General features: G+C 47.7%; 1 protein-coding gene across 5 annotated transcripts in view; it reads right to left on the bottom strand.

The window, feature by feature from the left end:
• Shal (Potassium voltage-gated channel protein Shal) overlaps positions 1–23,254 on the bottom strand; it is a 240,323-nt gene that overhangs the window by 41,793 nt on the left and 175,276 nt on the right. For all 5 annotated transcript variants that reach the window (XM_077683969.1, XM_077683970.1, XM_077683971.1 and 2 more), the window contains exon 2: positions 95–257. In XM_077683969.1, coding sequence (XP_077540095.1) covers positions 95–257 — 163 coding nt within the window. The remainder of the gene's footprint in view (positions 1–94; positions 258–23,254) is intronic.

Below are 23,254 nucleotides of genomic sequence, written 5' to 3'. Positions count from 1 at the left end.
CACATCTTCGTGACGTCGCGGTGCGCATGAGATCTACGTGCGACAGCAAGCCGATTGAACAGCGAATCAGAAAGAAGGGAGGATAGAGGGTGACCTTTTGCGCCTTCCTCTTGTCGGCCCGTTGGCTCTGGTGGTAGATGCGTGAGAAGTTGGACACGATGACGGGAACTGGAAGCGCGATGACCAACACTCCGCTTAGGGAGCACACGCCACCCACGATCTTGCCCGTAATTGTGTCCGGCACCATGTCCCCGTACCTGCGAGGACGATGACACCGTTGTTCGCGCACGCACACACGCACTCGGGCGCTGTAGACAGTAAAAATTAAAAAAAAAATTGGGTTTTTAAACGCCGAAGCTACACCTGGGGCATAAGGCGCGCCATAGCATACGACTCAGTGTTAATTTTCACCGCCTGGGGATATTTTTAATGTTCAAAGAAATCTCGAAACACGGGCGTTCTTGTTTTTTGTCTCAATCGGAAAAGCAACCGCTGGTGTCGGGATCGAACTTGCATCCTTGTGCTGCACCTGCAGCGCAGCGCCTTAGCCACTGAGCCACCACGGCGGCTCGGTGTAGGCAAATATCGCGGTTATAAAGCAAGAGGGTGCGCCGGCTTCAGAAATTGAGGTGTGTAGGCAAATGTTGTAGGGTGTGAAAATAGGCTTAATCTAGATTTCAGACTACGGCTGTTCACAGATGTAGCTTTCGCAAATGACTAGCGTTTACTCTTTTATGACTTTTTTGTTCAGAGAAGTTTCTTAACGGTAAAAATAGCTGAATTGTGGGATATTTTGGCAGTTTTGTTGAGCAGTTTAATTTGGAACATTGATTTTTTCCCTTAAAATGCGGAATTTTACAGACGTAAGAAACAAAAGTAGCGGATCGTGTCCCAATTATCCCGCACTTTTGATATCATCAACCCAAATTTGCTTTAAAAAGGAGCTATTTAAAGAGAGCCCTAATAGGTCCAGTTTCCCGAACAGCGTAACGCATGGAAGGCTTTCCACGTGCAAATTCCAGCCTTTATGCCACACCGATAGCACAGCAAAAACATTTTCCTCATATAAGTGACTCCGTTGTTTCTGTGTCAAACCGACACCGATGTTCCCGCAATATTTGCAATGAGCCGCGAGAAATGTCGTGATCCGCTCCGTTTTCTATCGAAGCTTCGACATGTTGATTTTAAAAGTTTATGGCTTCCCACCTTGTTTCGCTGTATGTTCACTTTAATATGAACCTCGGGGTTGCAAAGTCACCGTGAAATACGGCGCCACCTCTGCTAATCTTGCTCCACACTGTGGACGCTCTCTGTGCCCCAGGCGCTCTGTGTTTGCTGTGTGCCCCAGCGACGCTCTTGCGCATGCTTGTCGCACACCTATTTTAGAGACTAACTTAAAGTAAATATGCTTATAGCATGCTCTTCAGCCTATCTTGTATTAAATGTACAAATTTTTTTCCATGACTTAGAAGGATGCGCGAATTCCAGCCGCACACCCAAACCCCATACAAAGCACCGCCAGTCGTCTTTTTCCGTTATATTACACGGCGTCTTCTTTGCTCTTGCGGGTTGGGCTAGCCCCGATGCAGTACTTCATTACGGAGTTTGGAAGGCAATATAATAAAACCAATAAAATGAGCTTTCTTTTTACTCCTGGAGCGTATGTTTCTTGCGTTACTTTCACGTCTAACAGGCAAAGCACGCTTTACGGGTGCAGTGGCTGGGCTGTTTAGTAGCTGTTTCATATTACATATGCATGTATAAATACACTAAACGATTTGTTGAGGTCAAATGTTACTGGCTTGCACTGTTGGCAGCTTTGTTAAGCGCATTATTGCTCAGAAGAAACATTGCGCACTATCGTAATGTACGCCGTGCGTAACTCCGCAACTTTTTTTTGGACTAGGAAAACAGAACGCACTTACTGCCCCATCTGCGATATAGAATCGCATATTGCAGACATAATTCCACACTCAATAAAAAGTTCCGCACTATCGGAAGCGATCGCCGTGTCAGCTGTAGGCTATATCATCCAGGCTATCTGGCTGGATCATTCAGCGCTCCCACATTGCGGTTTGATTTGATTGATTGATTGTAGGGTTTTAACGCGCCGACGCAACGCACGCGATGGAGCGCGCCGTAGTGGAGGGCTCCGGATTAATTTTGACCCCTGGGGATCTTTAACGTGCGCCGAAATCTCGTACACACGGGCGTTTTTGCTTTTCGCCTCCATCAGAAAAGCGGCTGCCGCGGCCGGGAATCGAACCCGCGACCTCGTGCTCAGCAGCGCAACGCCTTAGCCACTGAGCCACCGGGGCGGGTCCCCATTGCGGTTTATAAACAGCTTCCACCTGCTATCTCGGCCCTTTGCCAGACGGCATTGTTTTATACCAGGATTTATAGCCTTTAATCTGCCCATTTGATCACCGGCGCTCGGCAGTAAATCCCATTTGAGTCTGCGGGGTTAGCTAATTATGGGCGACTTCATTATTTGCATGCGCTTTGTAGTTTCTATGCTGATGTCCACGCTCTCAAAAGAGGGCAAAGAAACAGTACTGAAGGGCGAGAGTTGTTCTACAGGTCCCGACAGAAACTAAGGACGAGGTAGAGGGGGCCGGAGATCAAGGGAGGGAAATAATGGCTAGAAATATTATGGGCTCCAATGCTTTCGACAAGCACACACAAGTAATGCCAGTTGGCTACCTTCCTTATTGAAAAGAAAAGTATACTATCAATGCGTACTCTCGGTAACGAATTAAGGGACAGAAGATTGGCGACGTAGTAGACACCTCGAAATAAATCGCAGGTCAGACCGATGAGCCTCGACAAAAAGAATGATGGCAGTAATGTAAAAAAATAAAACGGAGACGAGCATCTTGGATTAGTGAGCAAATTCGGGCGGACGACATCATAGGTGAAATTACAAGAAAGGTGCTGAGTTATGCTGGATAAGTAATGCGGAGAATAGTAGCCATTCTGGTACAATGGTGGACCGCCAGCCTAGCAGAGTAACGACAGGCAGGCAGGATGACTAGAGTATTAGAAGTACGATAACACAATGGAGGGAGGACATACAGAAATTTGGCGGTTAAAAATCATGCACCGCCTCCGTCTAACGACGATGATGGTTGAACGCGAAGCTTTCTCGTCATGGACTTTTTGATTGTTCAATCCCACACTGCGAGTATATGCTACCCTGGAGGTACGCACCACTTTTGTAGAGTACCCACAGCCACTCTTGGGTGTTGACTCCGTAGGCCTAACGTTTGGGTTGGGTGTGCGTCGCGAATCGCTACCTGCTGCTCGGCGTTCGCTTCGATCATGTCGAAATGAAGCAATCGGATAGACGCCGGCTTCATAATGCGAGGAACCCAGGTTCGATTCCGCGTACGGGAAGCGTTTTTCTCTTTTACTTCACCCACAACCATTCATCATCATCACCAGAGAAAGTGGGCTTTCTTGCAGCGCGTATTAGCGTACAACGGCATCAGTGAGGGTACTAAAGCTTCGTTTTAAAATGAATTCCGAAGTGGGAAGAGGCCCTAGAAACATAGACTGATGATGATGATGATGATGATGATGATGATTATGATGATTACGACGACGACGACATTTTTTTTTCGAACTGTGTATTTTTCGCGAGAAGAGACGGCTAGCCTCGCCTTGTGAAAGCGAAGATTCCTATGTCTCACCGATGGTGGTGTTCTTCCGAGTAAAACGCACTGCAGAAGAGGCAACTTTACGAAATGGGTTTCACCCAACGGTGATGATAATGATGATAAACGAAGGAACATCGAGCGCTCCAAGAAAAAAACGCTTCGTGTGGTCGGAGTTAAACCAGGGTCCCTCGCGCAATAAAGCCGACGTCTGTCCTATGATTCCCGTTGCGCCATTCCGATCCGGTCGAAGCAGTTTGAATTTTGGACTTCGACTTTGACTCAGGCTGCAGAGGAGCAAGCTTCGCGTTTTAACCATCATTCTCGTTTTGATTAAAAGGGCTTTGATTTTTATTTTCTAAACCTATCAGTTGGAAGCGTTTAAGGGGATTTGTTCCCGAGACAATTCCCGAATTGTTTCTGCTTGCTTGCTTCTTTCTTTTTTTTTTTGTAAAAGAGGAGGAGGAGGTAGCCTTTATTGTGGCAGGAAGACTCTACGTCAAGTGGGGGAAGGGGAAATAGAAGGGGGGGGGGGGTTGTAACTTGGGACATCTTAAATGAGTACAGTTCGACCCAAAACAGGTGGGCTCCTTAAGAATGCTGAAGAGGCCGCGTGGGGTGAGGAGAGCAGGCTCACGACTCTAGACTGCTCGCGCTAGACCGCTTTTTAGGGAAAAGTGTGCAATTAAAGCCAGCATGGAGGGTTCCAGTGTACGAGGGTCGATGTAAAGAGAGGCTGTATTTGGAGGAGGCTTGAAGGTTCTGTAGCGCACGAACTTCGGGCAGTGCCAAATTAGGTGCTGGAGATTGGCGGGAGTGGGGGAGGCGCAGAAGGGACATCGAGGCGGTAGAGACGGGGTGTACCATTTCCGGAAGGTCTCAGGGGTAAGGCTAGCATTAGCAAAATATTTGTTTATGAAAATTTCGGCTGATCTTGGGAGCGGAGGCAGGGCGGATAAAAAGCCGGTTGGAGTCAGGGCCTTGAGGCGGTCTTTTTTTTCCTTTTTGTAACAAAAGACAAGCGTTACATATGAATCCCTAAACAATGCTTTCTTCAAAACCAACGTTCAATAATACCTAAGTATGAATGTTTGTTAGTGTATTACTTCTGTCGTCAGTCCACTCATCAGAACTTTATGAATAAAGTATTTCACTACTTTTCTTGCGTCGTCGAATCAAATATAATGCCTAGTAGTGAAAAAGCAGGCCTTTCGTCCCGAAAAAGGTAAGCGAAGACGTAACGATTTATGTTCACAATGAGAATAGTTTGCTACACGCATTAAATATTTTTGATAAATACGACAACTTGCGTGGGGCTCTGGTGGATTTTTCGAAATGCAAGTACGTAGATCCTTACTATCTGCTTGAGTCTCATTTAAAATAAATGTTATCGAAACAAAATGCACTCACTTTAGAATACAACAGAATAGAATACAGCAGCTCGGGGAATCAAATGACTAATGGAAACCAACTGTGGCAGAAGTTCTCGCAGTGTCCCGAACGCACATAGTTTTAATTTGCCATTACTGGAAAGATGGAATGCAGTACAATCTGTAGCCTGTGAGAAGTTCTGGTATATATACCAGGCTGGCCCCCGCTTTATAAAGTAACGATTCGCCTTCAATCTTCAGTCTGCTTCTTTTTATGGGCCGGTAGCACAGCACTGGCCTATCGAGTGGTTCTCGGACAACCACGAAATAGTGAGGCGCCGTGAGAAGTTCTGTAACTTTGTTCTCTGTCTTTCTCGCAAGGGTCTAGGCAGGAATGAAAAGGTGAATGCTCCGAACTTGTCTTACTAGTCTAGTTGTTACGAGGCCCTAGCGGCAGCAAAAGAGCGCCCATGCTGTCGACCACGCGGTCTTCCAAAATATTCGCTCCGGGGCATACCGATAACAAGCTCGAGTAAAAAGCTACAGACACCTTATTAGAAAACAGGCATGTATTCAGCCTTTGCAATATTTGACGTGGCGCCTCGGATGGAGCGTTCACCCAACACGTGATATGCTCCAGCGCTGAAGTGTAGCGCAACACTGAGTCGGTTCAAATCGCCCGTTCAGAAATAAACAACAAACATGTGTTCCAGGAATGCGTCGTGGCACCGACATTATGGCCGGTTGAAAACCGCGGATTCAGAGGCGTAGGGCTCGCGAGGCAAGCGAAAGGTGCTTGCGGAGGAATAGCTTTGCGTGCCTGCTCATTGGGGTAAGTGCTTTTCCTTTGTGATGTAACCGTCGCGCAGTGGTTGCGGGAGGCCAATGTCGTTGGGATCAGTGGCCCATTTGAAGGAGGATGCGACGGGAAGTTCTGAGCTGCCTGACGGAGGAACTTCCACTCTTTGGCGGGGAGGAGTTCCTGAGACAACGTTCATACGCTTTTGTTCCCGCTGAAGAATAGTGCGCAACCATAGTTTTCGAACGACTGCGGCATGGCTGAACATTTTTACTGTGATGCAGTATATGTCTAACCCCCCATACCCTCGGTTTTCATTCCTGTGAAGCCAGTTTACTTGGCGCCGCTCCGGCGCTCCTTCTTGCAACTGCCGGGCCCTCTTTCACAACTGGTATTTCCCTAATGCCTAAATGCCTAATGACCGCAATGGTACCAGAATCTTGGAAGAACGCGAACATCATCCTAATCCATAAGAAAGGCGACATGAAGGACTTGAAAAACTACAGGCCGATCAGCTTACTGTCAGTCGTCTACAAGGTATTTACCAAGGTAATCGCTAACCGAATCTCTGCAACCTTAGATTTCAGTCAACCTAAAGAACAAGCAGGGTTCCGTAAAGGTTATTCAACAATGGACCATATTCACACGATCAATCAGGTGATAGAGAAGTGCGCTGAGTATACTCAACCCCTATATATAGCCTTCATAGATTATGAGAAAGCATTTGACTCGGTCGAAACCCTAGCAGTCATTCAGGCATTACGGAACCAGGGGGTAGATGAGCATTATGTAAGAATACTAGAGGATATCTATAATGGGTCTACAGCTACCATCATACTCCATAAGGAGAGCAGTAAAATACCTATAAGTAAGGGTGTCAGACAAGGAGACACAATCTCTCCAATGTTATTCACAGCATGCTTACAAGAAGTATTCAGAACGTTGGATTGGGAACAGGTGGGAGTAAGGGTTAATGGAGAATACCTCAGTAACCTCAGATTTGCTGATGACGTTGCCTTGCTAAGTAACTCGGGGGACGAATTGCAAAGCATGCTTTCCGCACTGGGCGAACACAGTAGAACCGTGGGCCTGAAAATTAATATGCAGAAAACTAAAGTAATGATCAATAACCTCGGGACAGCACAGCAGTTTGAGATAGATGGAGAGGCAGTGGAAGTGGTAAGCGAATATATATACTTAGGCCAAGTTGTGACCCCAGATCCCAACCATGAGGCAGAGATAATTAGAAGGATCAGAATGGGGTGGGGTGCATATGGCAGACATTATCAGATAATGAATAGCAGCCTACCATTGTCGTTGAAGAAGAAAGTGTATGACAGCTGCATCTTACCGGTACTCACCTACGGGGCAGAAACTTGGAGGTTCACTAAGAGGGTTCAACTTAAATTGAGAACGACTCAGCGGGCAATGGAGCGGAAAATGATAGGTGTAACATTAAGGGACAAGAAGAGAGCGGAGTGGGTCAGGGAGCAAACTGGTGTTAAAGACATATTAGTAGAAATTAAGAAGAAGAAATGGACTTGGGCAGGGCATGTAATGCGAAGGCAAGATAACCGCTGGTCATTAAGGGTAACAGAGTGGATCCCTAGAGAAGGCAAGCGCTGCAGGGGGCGGCAGAAAGTTAGATGGGCAGATGAGATCAAGAAGTTTGCGGGGATAAATTGGTCACAGTTGGCACAGGACCGAGGTAATTGGAGAATAATGGGAGAGGCCTTTGCCCTGCAGTGGGCGTAGACAGGCTGGTGATGATGATGATGATTTCCCTCACAGCCGCCGATGTCTTCGTCCAGAGTTGCGCAATCAGCTGATAACGGCGGTGGCGCCGTTATCAGATCATTACGGAGAATCAACAACAGTGCGAAAGGAGGCAAAAACAATAAAAAACCGTTGCCGCCGAACGTGTAGCCTCCTCCACTTCCGTCTCAAATTCCACCTGGTCAAGTAGCTGCGAATCCCTCCGGGATAAAGAGAAACTTTCCCGCTTGGAACGCCGTCATGAGCCCATAATTTTATTCAACTTGAAATGCTTTCCGAATGACGTTCTCACGTCTCAGCACGTGCCCTTCGCCGGTTGCCGGCTTTTGCGTGCACGAGTTGGGGGTGGAAGGAGGGGGGCATGCACGCACAGCTAGGGGTCACGCCGGTATTTAAGACATGCCCGTTATGCGCTTGGAAGATTTAAACGTGGAAGACTCTCGGCTTACCGCGACCTGTCAGCTTTCTACCATGGACGAGAGATTTAGGTTGGTATGTTACACAGACAGTAAGGTTCCATGGACGCTGGAGGGAAACGGACAACCCCACGTTTGCAGTTAGGACAAGAACAAAGCTCGAGTACCTTTAGGTTTTGACTCGCTAAGGGACGGACGCATGTCGTTCGCCCGGAGGAAGAAGCACGGGCATTGATGAAGGGATAGCCCGAACAGTAACGCGAATGAGCAGGAAAGCAACGGAAGGTCGCAGTTGCCGCAATTGCCGACGCAAATTCTAGTTCGTCGAGTAGCTGCGAATCCCGCCCGGATGAACAGCCTGAAGAGGCTTTGAAAGCGACATTTTTGCCGGTGTCTTTCATTTCTAAGCATGAGCACGTAACCGTTTGCCGGTTTACGCTTGCACGGGTGGGGAGTGGAAGGAGGGGGGGGGGGTGTGCCCACGCAGCTGTAAGTTTCATCCCCTCAATGAGGACATGTCCGTTGTGCTGGCGGAAAGTTTAAACATGCACGTCAAACGGCCAATGCGACCTGTCTGTTGTCCTCAGAGGTCGAGCAGATTGGGTTGGTGTGTTATGCAGACAGTACTATGCCCGCGATTCGGAAAAAAGACAGACAGCCCGATCTTCGTCCTCTAGAATAAAGCTCGCGTCCTTCCAAGTTTCCTTCAGCTAATTAGCTACCATGTATGCTCAATTGCAAATTACAAAACAAACGTATTTTTTTCGTGCACTCCGTGAACTGCTTCCACCTTTACAGAAATCCCTTATCACAGAGTGGAAAGGCAGCAATTTTTTTGTTATAATGTTTATCGTTGAGTTTTTGCAAGTATCTGTATATGTGAATTTGAACGCTTGTTATAACGAAATAGCTTTGTTTGTAATCTCGTTAAATACGAAGAATTTTATGGTTCGGATACACTCGAGCACGCGCCAACACGTTCTTAATAACAAGAAAGGTAACAGAGGCGTCGCCCCTAGGTCCCTCTGCTGATTTAAATAGCCAAATTAAAAAAGTCATTGGGGAGAATACCCGCCGACGCTAATGTGTGAGGATTCGATAACATAAGACTGATGTCGTAGACGTCTACCCATGTACATGTACCCATGTACATGTACACATGCTCATGTACAGAGGAGAATACGCAGCGAATTATACCGTTGATCGTTAAGGCTTAACGACTGGCCGACGCATACTTTTAGTGTCAGGCTGGTACAGTCTTTGTCAAAGTTTTGTGGGCCACGGCGACCGTGGCCAGAGCAGGCGCGCGGCCGAGCAGGGGCGCTGCGCTTGCCGCTGCCGGCTCGTTGCGCGGCTAAAGAGAGGGAGGGGAACTTTCGCGCTCCCTTTCGTAGTATGGCTGGCGCGATAAGTGCAGCGGCGCCGGTTTCTCAGAGCAGTCACACTTCGCTTCAGCGCAGGCACTTCGCGCAGCACTTGTCGCGCCGGACACACTACAAAAGCAAGAGCAAAAGTTCCCCTCGCTCTCTTTAGCCACGCAACCAGCCGACAGCGGCAAGCGCAGCGCCCCTGCTCGGCCGCGCGCTTGCTCCGGCCACGGTCGCAGTGGCCCACAAAATTTTGACAAAGACTGTACATGCCCACGATCGCAGGCAACGGGGACATGAGGCCGGCGCGTGTCAGCCTTCACAGCCAATGGTAGCTTTATTTGCTGCTTTCGCACCAAATGGAGATTTTCTTGCCGGACGCCGATGACGTTCTTTCCTCCATGGGCCAAATGTTTGAACTAAAAAAAAGTCACAAAACTTTTCTATTCAAATTTCTGGTGCTTAACGCGCCGGAGCTACACCTGGGAGCTTGTTGTTGGCTAGTTGATACATTGTTAATTAAGAAAACAGTGCGCTAATTTAACATGGACGAAGGACAGTGGGACACGTAATGGGAAGAACAATGGGACAGTGGGACATGAGATCTCGGGTCCCACTGCTCTTCGTCCATGTTAACTTAGCGCAGTGTTTTCTTAATTAACTACGCCTGGGCTATTAGGTGCACCGTAGAGTATTGGGCTACGGAAAAAATCTGACCACCTGGGGACATTCAACGGGTGCCTATATTTCGACGCATGGAGGTTTTTGCTTTGCACCTTCATTTAAAAAGCAGCCACCTCGGCAGGGATCGAACCCGCCTCCTTGGGCTCAGCAGCACAAAGCCTTAGCCCCTGAGCTACCGCGGCGGGTAAAACGTCACTATGTGAGCACTAAAGTAACTTTTAATGTGCCAATTGTGGAACGGGGATAAGGCGGCACGCGAAAAGCATGCGCCCTTCTTTTCGAGAGGCGCCTCACATCAATAAGTCCATGTACGCAAGGGGAAAAACGTAAAACAAAAATTGGCCGCGTATCTGCTCCTTTCGTTGCAAATGCCGTCAAAAGACGATAGTCTTTATCGGCTATTGCGAAGTAAATGCCTCCCTTCGCTTTCCCGCTCACCTCTCATGTTGTTCCTCTTGCGTCGCGCTCCTCCCAAGGTAAAGACGCCAAAGGTTTGCTTAAATCATTTTAAATTTCCCGGGTTCCACTGCTCCAAACCGAGTGTCTCGATGCTAACGCTGCCGTACGGCGAAGACGTCCGTTAATCGAGGCGCCCTACTTCAACGTTTATAGAACCGCGTTTCCCTACTCCACGTGCGTTGCAAGCAGAACGTGGAACCTACCTAGTGGAACCTTGCGTAACTGTTGCCGGTTGATTTCTTAAAATGGCGCCAGAAGCTATAGTGGCGCGGGCGACAGCAGGCGCCGTCGGAGTGAATTCTTTTTCTGCAGTTGATGAAGTATTTAATTTCGCAAAAGTCAAGCATGTTTGATTTTTTTTTTATAAAGGAACACTGCAAATATCACTTCTGTATTGATTTGTTGTCTCATATTTGCGTAATGTCTTGTTCTTCTTCAACAATGTTGACAAGTATGAACATTACACTGGACATAGACGGGTAGATTTAGCTGTGACTATATAAGACTATTGCGCAGGCATTGTTTTGCTTTGGCCGGGTGGCTGAATCGAGTCACAGACAGACAGATGGACAGACAGACATACAGACAGACCAAAATTTCTGGGTTTTAGTAGCCCAAGAAAGACTATCGTCTTTAAAAACACCCTAAAGATATTTACAGCAGTAAATCATCAGGGTAAAAAGACTTCGCTAGTTGCTAGAATGCGCAGTGTAAGCGTCGGGATGATCTTTCCCCGACGGGACCATGCCTTAAAAGTGACACGTGTGAAATGCCACACTTCCAAATATTCACAATCCTTCATACCTCGTACAATTGTGGATTGGAATGCCCTACCATCTCACGTTGTAAATTTTACAGATCCGACCAAATTCCAAGAACTTTTACACACTTAATTCGTATGTTAACTTTAATAAAAAGTGCTTTTATAGGTTCTAGAGTTCTTTCAAGATTTTTTGTTTGTTTTCCTTCTTTCTTGCTTTCTTTTTTTTTTCTTTTTGCCTCACACCCACTTGTATTTATTTGTTTGCCTATTAACGTGCTGCTAGTACTCTTTTTTTGTCGTTCTCAATGTATCCTGCCCCCTATGTAATACCCTCCTAGTGAGGGCCTTTAGGGGTATTTTTGAATAAATAAAAATAAATAAATAACTACGGTACACTGTTGCACAAAGCCTTTCAAGCAAAAAGTAGAAGCTAAATAAAAAACTTGTTACCCATGGTACTTAACTTTTTAGAGGTTATAGACGTTACAGTTTGCGGCAGACTGAATTCGGCGTCTGTGGAATGAACGAATCAGATTGGAGCGTCAATAACAATGGGGTTATTTCCTAGCGTTTTCTATAACATTCCTTTATAAAACAGTAGTTTGTACTTCTTTCGTACTCTTTTTACTTCCATCCTAAGCTCGCACAGTTGGCGTCATATAAGGCGTTTTAAAAACTGCTGTCAAGCGCAAGAGATGAAGCTCAGCAAAATACGTAAAGACAGCAAGATTTCGGATCTAAAGTCCTTCTTTTTAAACAGTGAGTAACTGTGAGACGAAGCAAATATAATTACTGGATAAGAAGATAAGTGCTCCGAACAAAGACCGCTTTGAGTGTGAGGATAAGCAATGCATTGGCTTCCATAGAATTCCCGACTGCTAAGAATCCTGTTCAGGTCTTATGTACACATTAGGTATATATGCAGTTACCGTAAGCGGTGGTCCCGGTATCTTTACAGTTGAGTTGGTTTGAATAAGTGATGGAAATCCAATTGTGGAAGTGATGTCAGGCACAATGGGAAGCTTGTATAGGGGGATGAAACAAGGCGGTCTTCGCTTTTGCCGTTTTGATAGGAAACGAATTGCACTTAGACTTCGAGCTTCGAATGCCAAGGCATTTCACCGCATCGTATGCGAAATGAAAGGCTTACAATGCTTGAAAGAATAATAGATGAATGTCGTCCACTAAAACTGCAAAGGCAAGCCAGGTATCGAAAGAGTTTCTTTTAGCACCTTTAAATATGAAACGTTTCAGGAACTGTGAGGTACATGGTTAATGTTAGGAATCTAGATATTTATAGTTAGTTTTTTCAGACGTATTTGATATATGAATACTGAAAAATGGCACTTTACCCTAGAAGGTAACTGAAAGCATGCAATGAAAACGCCATGTGACTTTTTACACGTTTCTCCCAATGCACCGGGGGCATCGGGGCCTCTCCTAAGCGTTCCTTCATCCATGATGCACGCCTATCTCGCTTCCTAGACGACTGTGAGTTTATCAAGGGCCCTAAGAAAATCTCGGGCCATCTCCATTAACGTTAAACCCGAGGAGGGCCGAAGCACGCAGTGCGTAAGTGTATTCAACGACTGTAAGTTTCCCTCGTGCCATACGGCGTGCGCTGATCGGTCACTTCAGAAGCGGCGGTAGGAGGAGCAATCACGCGCTTGCTGAGGCGGTGGTGCCCTCTCTTGCGTTGAACCGGATTTAAGCAATTTCCATGCCCCATCTGCCCCAGTTTGGGGTAGTGGCAGGAGTCCAACGCAAGCGCAGTGCAATGCCCGCGCCTCGCCCTGGGGGCTTGTCCTCGGTTATCAACGAGGCCCTGGCACCAGGTTAGTATGCCTTTTCTTTTTTTGACCAACCACCCCACCCGATCAGGCCTGGCGTTGACAGCTGGTGGGTATTTGAGTGTAACACAAATTATAATCCGTCTATAGCTTCTGCTTGTGCTTGACGGTTGCTGAAGCGGACAGGGAGCGCTGCACAAATAAATCATATTATTCTTGAACCAGTTTCATGCATTACACATTTTTGTTTTAGAACGAACGCGTTACGTTCTAGCGTGAGGTGTTGGAAAACAATTGTCCCGGTGTTTCAGTACCGTGAATACATGAGACAACGACAACAGGAGACGCCCGACAGCCCGAGCCCCTAAGGGGCTTCGCCCAGAAAAAAACAGTGATCCGAGGACACAAGCTGTAAGCGGACAATGAAAGGCGGACTATACTCACACCTTGCAATCCCCGGAGTTGGCATACGCCATTTGGGGGTTCTGGACAATTTTCTTCTTCTGACGCGATATGACATTTTTGGATTACCAGGAGAGAAAATGGCTCTACCGATTTCACTAAGTTCCCGGCCTGTGTATGTCATGTGTGAGTTTGTGGGCTTAGGTCTGGAGGAGCAGCTGCACGCTTTTCTGTATTGTTTTTTTAGGGGCTCGGGCTGTCAGCGTCTCCTGTCGCCGTTGTTGTTTCATGTAGTCACGCTACTCAAGCACCGGGACACTCGTTTTCCAACGCCTCGTGCTCGAACGCTTCGTGCTTCAAAGACATGAGACATTTACATTAGACCTGTATACCTCTACTCCCACCGGTTTCATCTCCGTGGGCAAAAATGCCAAGGCGCCAAGAATGCCCATATACACTGCATGCTTCGGCCCTCCCCAGATTTCACGTTAGGGCAGAAGGCCCCAGTTTTTTTCTTGGCTGTTTCCAGTTTCAGAAATATATTATAGCGACTATAAATTTTCCTGTAAATCCCGAACTATATAATAGGCCCTAAAATTGGTTTACAAAACCACAAGGCTTATCATCTCTTTATCAGAGAAAAAAAAAATGAGGGCGAGCCGTTTTATTTCCGTTTCGCAACAAATCAGGAGCAGCTCGGATTGTTATAACAAGCGAAATTGCCAAATATTTTAATTTTTCAGCCCAGTGCCAGCACTATAAGCAATCCCATAGTTCTGATTCATTTCAACTTCACCGCGGTGGCTCAGTGGCTAAGGCGTTGCGCTGCTGAGCACGAGGACACGACTTCTATTCCCTGCCGCGGCGCCACTTTTCTGATGGAGGCAAAGAGCTGAAACGCCCGTGTGTTGGAGATTTCGGCAGTTCGCGGGTTCGGTTCCCGGCCGCGCCGGCCGCTTTTCTGATGAAGGCGAAAATCAAAAACGCCCGTGTGTACGAGATTTTGGCGCACGGTAAAGATCCCCAGGTGTCAAAATTAATCGGGAGCCCTCCACTACGTCGCGCCTCATCGCCTGCGTTGCGTCGACCCGTTAAACCCCACAATCAATCAATCAATCGAGATTTCGGCGCACTTTAAAGATCCCAAGGTGGTTAAAATTAATCCGGAGTCCTCCACTACAGCGCACCTCGTCGCCTGTGAAGCCTCGGCGTGCTAAACCCCACAATCAATAAGGCTCATTGCAATTCATTCGACTGATCAATCCTTGCGCCAACTACACCATTTGACTCAAATGTGCGATCTGCGCAGTGGCGCTGCGCAATGAAGAACGCCATGCTTGCCTTGCGTGGTGGCACAGCGCAGACCTAACTTTTGAGTCAACTCGTATGTTCGATATCGCCACCCCGAATTTTCCTTGTTGGCTGCACGGATTGGTCAGTCGAGTGCATTGTGCTGAAGCTGAACCACAGGGCTTTCCTGAGGTAAAGGGACTATGCAACACTTCCGATAAGCGCTATCACTGTTTCGTTCGCGTCTGGAAGCGTTGTCAAAGCAATAGTTATCAGTAGCACAGAGCGGCACTGCGTGATTTGCTCTTCACAGCAGAACTAAACGCCTTCCGTTTCTTCTTTGCTTTGCGGCTTTTTTTTTTCTAAAGTGGCTATCGAATGCGTTTATTGCTGAAACAGAAAGGAGGCGGCCAATAGCTGCTACATTGCTGTAATGACGCAATTCGAGTGCTCGAAGAGCGCCAAGACTCGGGAACGAGAGAAAAATCTTTTGACCAGGTTTCTAAGTTATCTGATGGGCATAGAGCAGTCATTTTCTGGCTGAGGTATTTTGTGGCCCCTTGTTCTAAGTACTCGGTGTGTTTGTTGACTACGTTCTGGAAGCATTTAAGCCATAGAATAAAGTTGTAAAAAGTGTTTCAGGATCCATTTAAGGGTGTACGCGCTGAAATCTGAAAAAAAAGGGCAGGGAACCACTAAAGGCAGTTTGTTCGTGAAAAGTATGACGGTAGAGGTAAGCGGATGGAATATTATGGTTTATACGGACATTATGGCAGTCTGTGCGTGCATATGTTCGGAGGAAGTTCCCATCATAGAACTTAATCGAGCCTCACTCCCCCAACCCCTCCACCCCGTCGTAAGACAAGTACTAAGAGTTGTTTTTCCCTAAAATGTTCCCTCAAACACACACAGACGCATGCAATAAATGCGGAAACCCTTCCAACTTATTTCACGCAACATGGGCCTGCCCTATCATCTGGCCTTCAGGAAACAACCCCACAAATACGGTCGCGCTATGGGAGGCAGCTCTGGCCAGCTCCGACTTCGGGATTCAGAAGGACTTAATTCTTCGAGCCCGGAGAGGAGCAGAAGAGTCTGGGGCCCTGGAAGGAGGGCACCACCCCTAATACAATCGCGCCACCTCCTTGTTTCCTAATAATAAAAAAATCATCTCTCTCTCTCTCTCTCCACAATTTCGCTTGAAGTACGGATGTCTATAAAACAATCAGACGCCCAGTATTCATTTTGCATGCATGCACATCCTGGTGGCGTTGCAAAAGAGTAAGAGAAAGACAATAAAGACAACGATAACGAATTGTTTTCGCTTTTAGTCATGGCTAAACTCCTAATTTTTTAGATTTCAGGTAATTAAGGCATTGTGTTTGTCTAGTTTTTGCAGACATACTTATTCGTTCGTTGAGTTTTCACCCCGAGCGCGTCATTTCAATAAGAAACACATTCGAATTTTATGTCGCATCTCCTATCCCGTCTGGCCTGGTCTGCTACTTACAACTGGACCAACCTCTCTAAACGCAGGCCAATCTTAGGCAAACGCCGAGTGCTCAGACCTGCGAAAGGCAGCCGGACCACGTAGAAACTGCGTTCCATCTTGGCCTGGGACGTTAGAGTGTGATAGTGATGGAAGACAAGAAGATTGCTAGTGTTCCATCTACCATCGACAAGGCGCATAGTGCATACGGGACATTCATTCGATAGACTCAAAAGAGCAACGGCATTTTCCTCCCTTACCGATCTCCAGTTGCTGGAAGATTACGTACAGTTCGAGAGAAAATACAATACATGCGGCTTGAGGTTGCGAGGAAACGAACATATCCAATAAGCTCACCAAGATCACCGAAGTAGCGTTCTTAATCTTGTTGGGCATGCATCGTAACGCTGTACGGAACTTGGCTTATCTTTTTTCCTTGGCTACAGGGCTATGCGGCGCCTGCTGTGGGACTCTCCCGATGTATGTGAACCACCTCTAGGTATATAACGGGAATGTGACGTTATATAATTAAGATGGATTAAGGTGGTGTAAGCTGATAGAAGATAGATTTAAGTGAATTGGGGAATAAGGTGTATTAAGATGGATAATTAAGCAGGATCAAGCCGAGTTAGCAAAAGCATAAGACAACGAGTCATTGAGATAAAAAAAAAGAAAATAAAGGCAGCTAATATTCACAAGCCATCGCCAAATATTTTGCTAATTTTAGTGCACTTGGAGTAATTCAAAATGATATTAGCGACCTCGTGACAGAAAATAAATCAACGTGGCTACGCGGCAGATCGCAGTGATGTTATTTCTTACACGTCCAGCGATGAGTTTTTAAAGAACGTTTATTTTGCCACAGGGCATATATGAGGGGGAATGAGTTGATGACGAAAGTTGATTAGATGAATATGAAAATGTTCGTTTCACGGATGAAGTTCAGGAGAGAACGATGATGGGGCCTATGTATCCACGCTATGTATGCGATCGTGTCGCCTACGCGGAGGCCCGTGGCCGCAGAATGTCGCACCCTCGTCAAATGCAAGGCGAGGCAGGAACACAGTAAGTGGTGGGTGTCGGATATGAGCTGCGGTGGCAAACTGGGAAACCGGGGTTTGCAAAAGTATCTTTAAAGTGAGGCCATTGTCGGGTCACGGCGGGAGTTAAGGCCACCCCCACCCGAATCCTCCTAAGCGCAACCTCCTCGGCACGGGTAAGACCTAGGGGGAGGGGGGCAGCACACGGTGGAATGAGAGCACCTGTGCGGCGCCGGAGATGTTCTTTGCTCGTCAGTAGGAGAGAGGCATCATCATTCTCTAACGGGGAAGTCGGAGGTAGAACGGAGGCTGCTTGGCGGGCTGCTACGTCTGCCTTGCAGTGGACTGTCAGTAGGTCACGTGGAACCCATTTAACGTGAATCTCGTGAGGGATTCGTGCCGCAAGTTCGTGAACATTCTGGGCCAGCAGAGGGCTATGGCTAACTAACCGCAGTAAGCAGACTTCTTGAAATGCATCCGTTCGAATTACGATGCGTGCCCCGGGCTGCAAAGTAATGGCGGTTACAGTCAGCAGCGTTCCTCTAATGGCTACAAGTTCCGCACAGATGACAGATGGTGGTTCCGATTACGAAGGTTCCGGGACCTTGTCTGGACGTCTTGCTGAGGGCTGGATGTGCAATGAATGGCAGTTGTAATCACAGTGTTTTGACTACCGGCATCTGTATATATGGTGGAGCCGGGTGGAAGGTGGCTATCCATTTTGGTGATGCGTTGTTGGGAAGCAGACGCCGAATAGTTGGACTCTGGACGGCGAAGGTCAGTTGGCTTGTTGCCCCTCAACTTTGCGAACAGCCAAGGAAATTGTACTCGCTGAAGACCCACCGAAGAGGCGAAGGCTGCGGTGGCACCTAAGAGGCCATGGAGAGTGCTCCACACGGTAGTGTCATCTGCATAAATGAGATATTTAACATTCGGCGCATAGTGAAGGCGCCATGTTAATGAAATCAAAGCCGTAATAAACAAGGCCGAAATCAATACCGATCCCTGGGGCATACAGGAACGAAGAACCCAACAGCTTCTCTGTGAAGGCGTATGGAAAATCTCCTGTCTTGAAGGAATGACTGGATGAACTGTCGCACCAGCATGGGAGGTGGAGCATATCAACTGACTCCAGGATAGCAGCGTGACTAATGTTGTCATACGCTTCTTGGATGTCCATTTCTAGGATGGTCCGGACACCATGACTGCGGGTTGACGACAATGTTGATGCTGCTAAAACGCTAAACCTGACATCCGGGCCAAGTGATGGGCGAAAGCCGATTTGCGTGGGGTGGTAATAACCATGCTGTTCAAACCACCGTGACAAGGGAGTGGCTCGCATTTTCTCTACAAGCTTGCAAACCGTCGCCGTAGTGATATTGGCCGAAGGTTTTCTAGTACCATCGCTGGCTTGCCAGGTTTTGGTATAACAAAAAAATGCGTTGCTTTCCAGCTGGCAGGAACGATGCCACTGAGGCATACCTCACTGATTGAATCGAGAAGCTGAGTGAGCACATCACTGCTTAAATTCTTGGTGGCTTCGTAGGGCGTAGCGTCTGGACCAGGCACCGTTTTCCGCTTTGCAGAGTATGTTGCCGCAAGCAATTCTGCCATTGTAAAAGCCGTGCCAATACCTTCGACGTCAGAAGGCAATGGCGACTTTCCCACATGTGCAGGGAGGAATCTTGGGCAAGGCAGAAGATCTCGGACAGGTGTGACGTCATAGAAAAAAAAAACGTTCTGGCAGCTACCTTGGGAAAATATTTGGGACATAGCCTAGCGGCAAAGCAACCAGATGGGCAGCCGGTTGGGTCGCCGTCCACGTTCCAGTTCCATCGTCGGGAATATTCGCCAGAGAGAGGCATTGGAGATCGAGGAAAACCACTAACACCATGTGTGCCTCTGACGACGTGATAGGTACCTTTCGTATCGGCGTGCCTTTCAGGATCACGAGCAGGATCAGGATCACGAGAGGCGGCAAGATCTGCTCGCCTGCGAGCAGCCCACAGATTAAGAAAACCGATATCCTGAGCAGGCCGATCCACTTCCACCCATGTGGTAGTAGTGGCACAATTGAGCGCACTTCGTATCCTGTCGACAACGTCTGTTGTCGCCCCTACAGACGGGGAAGCCAGCCTAGAGCGGAAGCTGTCCGAACTCACGAACAGCACTTGCGACGCAGCCAGAGGGCCCGCGATGGGTGTAGTCCTATACTGATGAGGTGTTGATCGCTCCCCCAGCAATTGAACTCCAGGTAAGGTCCGGAGCAGAAGACGCCCTACGAGAATACTATACCGCGCGTGTCGCTGCACCGGGCTTCTTTGTGCTTGTAAGCGTCCTTTGTGCTGCGCAAACGCGTGCCACACAGACCTACCACGGGGACTTGACACGGGGTAACCCCACTCGGAATGAGGCGCATTAAAGTCCACACCCACCAAAATTGGGCACTCTGGGTATTGTTGACGAATAGCCAATAGCAAGCCGAAATTAATGCACAAGGGAGAACCACCTGTTGGCCTCACGTAGCAAGAAACAACAACCACTGTCGCCCTTGCAAATTGGAATGCGACTGCCCGTACCTCCTGACACGAGTTGCACCGCCGTTACAGGGAAAGTTGGATTTGCGGGTAACACGCTGACACATTCACGGCCGCCTTTCCCGGAGAGAGAGAGAGAGAGAGAGAGAGAGAGAGAGAGAGAGAGAGAGAGAGAGAGAGAGAGAGAGAGAGAGAGAGAGAGAGAGAGAGAGAGAGAGAGAGAGAGAGAGAGAGAGAGAGAGAGAGAGAGAGAGAGAGAGAGAGAGAGAGAGAGAGCCTTTAATGAAAGCTGAAGAGGTCAGCGCCACTAACGGTAGGGCTTGCTACTCCAGATGGGGGTGAATACAGTGAGGTGACAGCGAAAAAGCGAAAAATAGAGAGAAAAAGAAAAGGAAAGAAAGAAAGGGGAGTAAGGAGAGCAATGCACGCATACAAATTGGACATGCTCAGAGAGTTCACAGAACCTCTTCTAGCCCTGTTTCCGCAAGAAAAGTAAGCAGTTTTTTTTGTACCCAGCACTGCTTCCTCACGATTTTTCCCGGAGGCACCGCAGCGTGCACACGATGATCGACCATAGATGGAGAAACATGGCCATTGGAACCCCAAACAGCAGGCAGAGCCTTTGTTTCTTGAAGCAGTAGAGCCGGACGTGCAGCTTGTTGTTGAGGATACAAGTCTTTGTCTCACCAATCTTCGATGACAAGCCCCTGCAGTTCCACTGTAGGACGCCGGATACACGTAAAGTCGCCAGGGTGATTAGGAGTCCAAGTGCTCTAGGAGTAGTGATTTCAAGTGGGATAGCTGGTTCCACCACGATGCGGGGGAAGCGATGGCCCACAAAATGGCGAAATAAAAATAAGAATGTTTGAGTGCTAAAAATATGGGCTTGAGGAGACTGACCTAGGGATTTTCCCCTGACGACGTCCATCCGTAGTAGCGATTCGTCAAAACTGTTAATAGAGCAGTCAGTAGCGTCAAGAAAGCAACGAAGTACAGCGGCTCTGGTTTAGAACAAAAGAAAAATTACCGGGAGCACTTAGGTCTGATTAAGTGATTTGAAATTCGAAAGCAGTGTGACAGTGGGAATTGATGAATCGGCCGTAAGCTTCTGGCTTTGCTGTCACCTTTACTGGAAAACCCTATGGAATGGGCATGTTGGAACTGTGAATGGGTATGTTGACGTCACAGCTAAGTTTGAATCGGTACCTGAATTGGCGGTGAGCTTCCGATGGCAGAAGTCATCCTCATTGGCCAATCGTCTCAAGTCGCGTAAGTATCGGACCAATCCGATGATTTCTTAGAACTCCGCGGTGGGATGCTAGAGATGCTACGAATTTGTATTATGGTAGCTCCGTGGGACTAGCATGACGCATACACGCGTCGTAGCAGTAAAGTGAATTCATAATGTGTTCACATACAAAGCACGTAAGCAACTTACGTGCACCTCAAAAGTCATGCTGCGTGTGGCGAAGGCGTAAATTCCAAGGAATGCATGGGAAAATAGAAGATAATTTAGCCTATTACACACTTTCGGTATATAAACGAAGTGCACCACAATGGTAGGTCGCGAGTAATTTAAAAGACCTGAAATTCCTCAAACGTGGCGTCGAGGCATTTAATGTGTATACATAGCTGAACAGCGGGGTTGAAAGCTGGCATACAGAAGTAAAGAAAAAAAAGCTGCTACTGGCGACGGACCGCGCGCTTATTGTCAACAGAAGAAACGAGCAAACGTTTTCAGTGGAACGCTTCCACAAGCTATCGAGAGCGGCGGCGCGAGCTTCCGCGGATGCCTTTTGAGCGGCAATTTTTCACGAATAACGTCCCCTCGAGATATTGCGCCGGCTGTTATAAAAAAAAGAAGTGCGTGGTTTCAGGGAATGTTCTTTGTGTTGGCGCAGTGGAGCTGTGACCGAGCAGGGTTGCCTAACCGCGGCTACAGAGGTACGGGCGGCAGTGTATACGTCCGCACCCCGCCTCCCGTATATATACACACACGTAGGTCTTAGAGCGCAGCTTGGCCCCAGCGCCGTCGTCCATAGAGATCGATCCGCGCTGGAAAGCGCCGGGGAGGGCCCAAGGTCGTGGCGGCGGCGGCGGCCGCAACTGCGCCAAGCGGACGGCTGCGTCCGATTGCGTCTACGCACGCACGACACGAGCCGCGCCGTACGAACAGACGGTATCGAGCAACCAGCAGACGACCAGCCAGCGCCAGAGGGCAGCAGCAGCAGAAACAGAACGGGCACCAGGTCGCCGCATCGGTGGCAATGCAGCCGTGCCCCGAAGAGCCGCGCTATGCGCACCGATCGTGGACTGTCCGTTCTCCGAGTCATTGCAAACGCTTGATATACAGCTCCGACCGGAAAGTTTTGGCAATCAGCGTCGTCCTTGCCATAAGCAAGAGCAAGCAAGCAAGCAAGCAAGCAAACAAAAAACAGAACGCTCGTGAGAAATAAAGCACGGGGTACTTTTTTCCCGAAGCCAGAAAGCATGCGTGGGAAGTTTAGGTAATAACTGGTGTTCCGCAAGGAAGTGTATTAGGCGCCTTTCTTTTTTAATATGTACTGTAATTGCACAGTTGACATCGCAAATAAATCAGGCTGTACAATAGTCTTACGAATACATGATGAACATCCGATGCCACAGAGGATGCGAGAGAGGTTTACGCGAAATCTGGCATTCCGCAAGGCAGCGTATTGGTGCTTTTCTTTTTAGTGTGTACTGTAATAACACAGTTAACATCAAAAATCTGTACTATAATTAGATGGTTAACATTACAAATAACACAGGCAGTATAATACGCTTAAGGATAGAAAACAGACATCTCTTATCAGGAAACGAACTCAGGTGGAAGAAATCATAGCTGAAGTTTAAAAGGAAGGAGTGGAGTTGCGCCGGACGTGTACTGACAACAGGACGATCACCAGGGTAAGGGAGTGGCTACCGAGAGACAGAGTGAGGAATAGAGGAAGACCGCTAAGTCGATTGAGGGATGAAATCTTAAAATTTGGAGGCAATGAAAAGACTAAAGCACTGTAGACAGGAACAAGTGGAGGAAAAAAAAATCCAGGTCTTCGTCCTGCAGTGAACACAAACAGGCTGCTGATACTGGTGATTATAATTATAATACACGCGGATTGTCCAATTTTAACTGCATCCGAAAAAACAGGTTTTTAAATATTAACTTTCTCCAAAACCTATCCAACCTCACGTTACATTGGTCAAGTGTAAGTGGTGATGAGATGATGACATCGCTTACTTCGTTATTGAAACAGGACAAAACGTCCGGCCTGCCAAAGCCACGTAGGGTTTGGGAGGCAGAGCGTGGCAGTCAGAGAAACCAAAGAAACTAAGAAAATACATGGCAAAACAAAAGCAAATTAGAGAACAAAAAGTCCAGCCTGCCAAATCCACGT

The sequence above is a fragment of the Haemaphysalis longicornis genome, unplaced genomic scaffold (assembly GCF_048455015.1).
Source record: "Haemaphysalis longicornis isolate Haplotype H1 unplaced genomic scaffold, Haemaphysalis longicornis Haplotype H1 scaffold_9, whole genome shotgun sequence".
Lineage (NCBI taxonomy): Eukaryota > Metazoa > Arthropoda > Arachnida > Ixodida > Ixodidae > Haemaphysalis > Haemaphysalis longicornis.
This window is presented reverse-complemented; position numbering and strand designations above follow the sequence as displayed.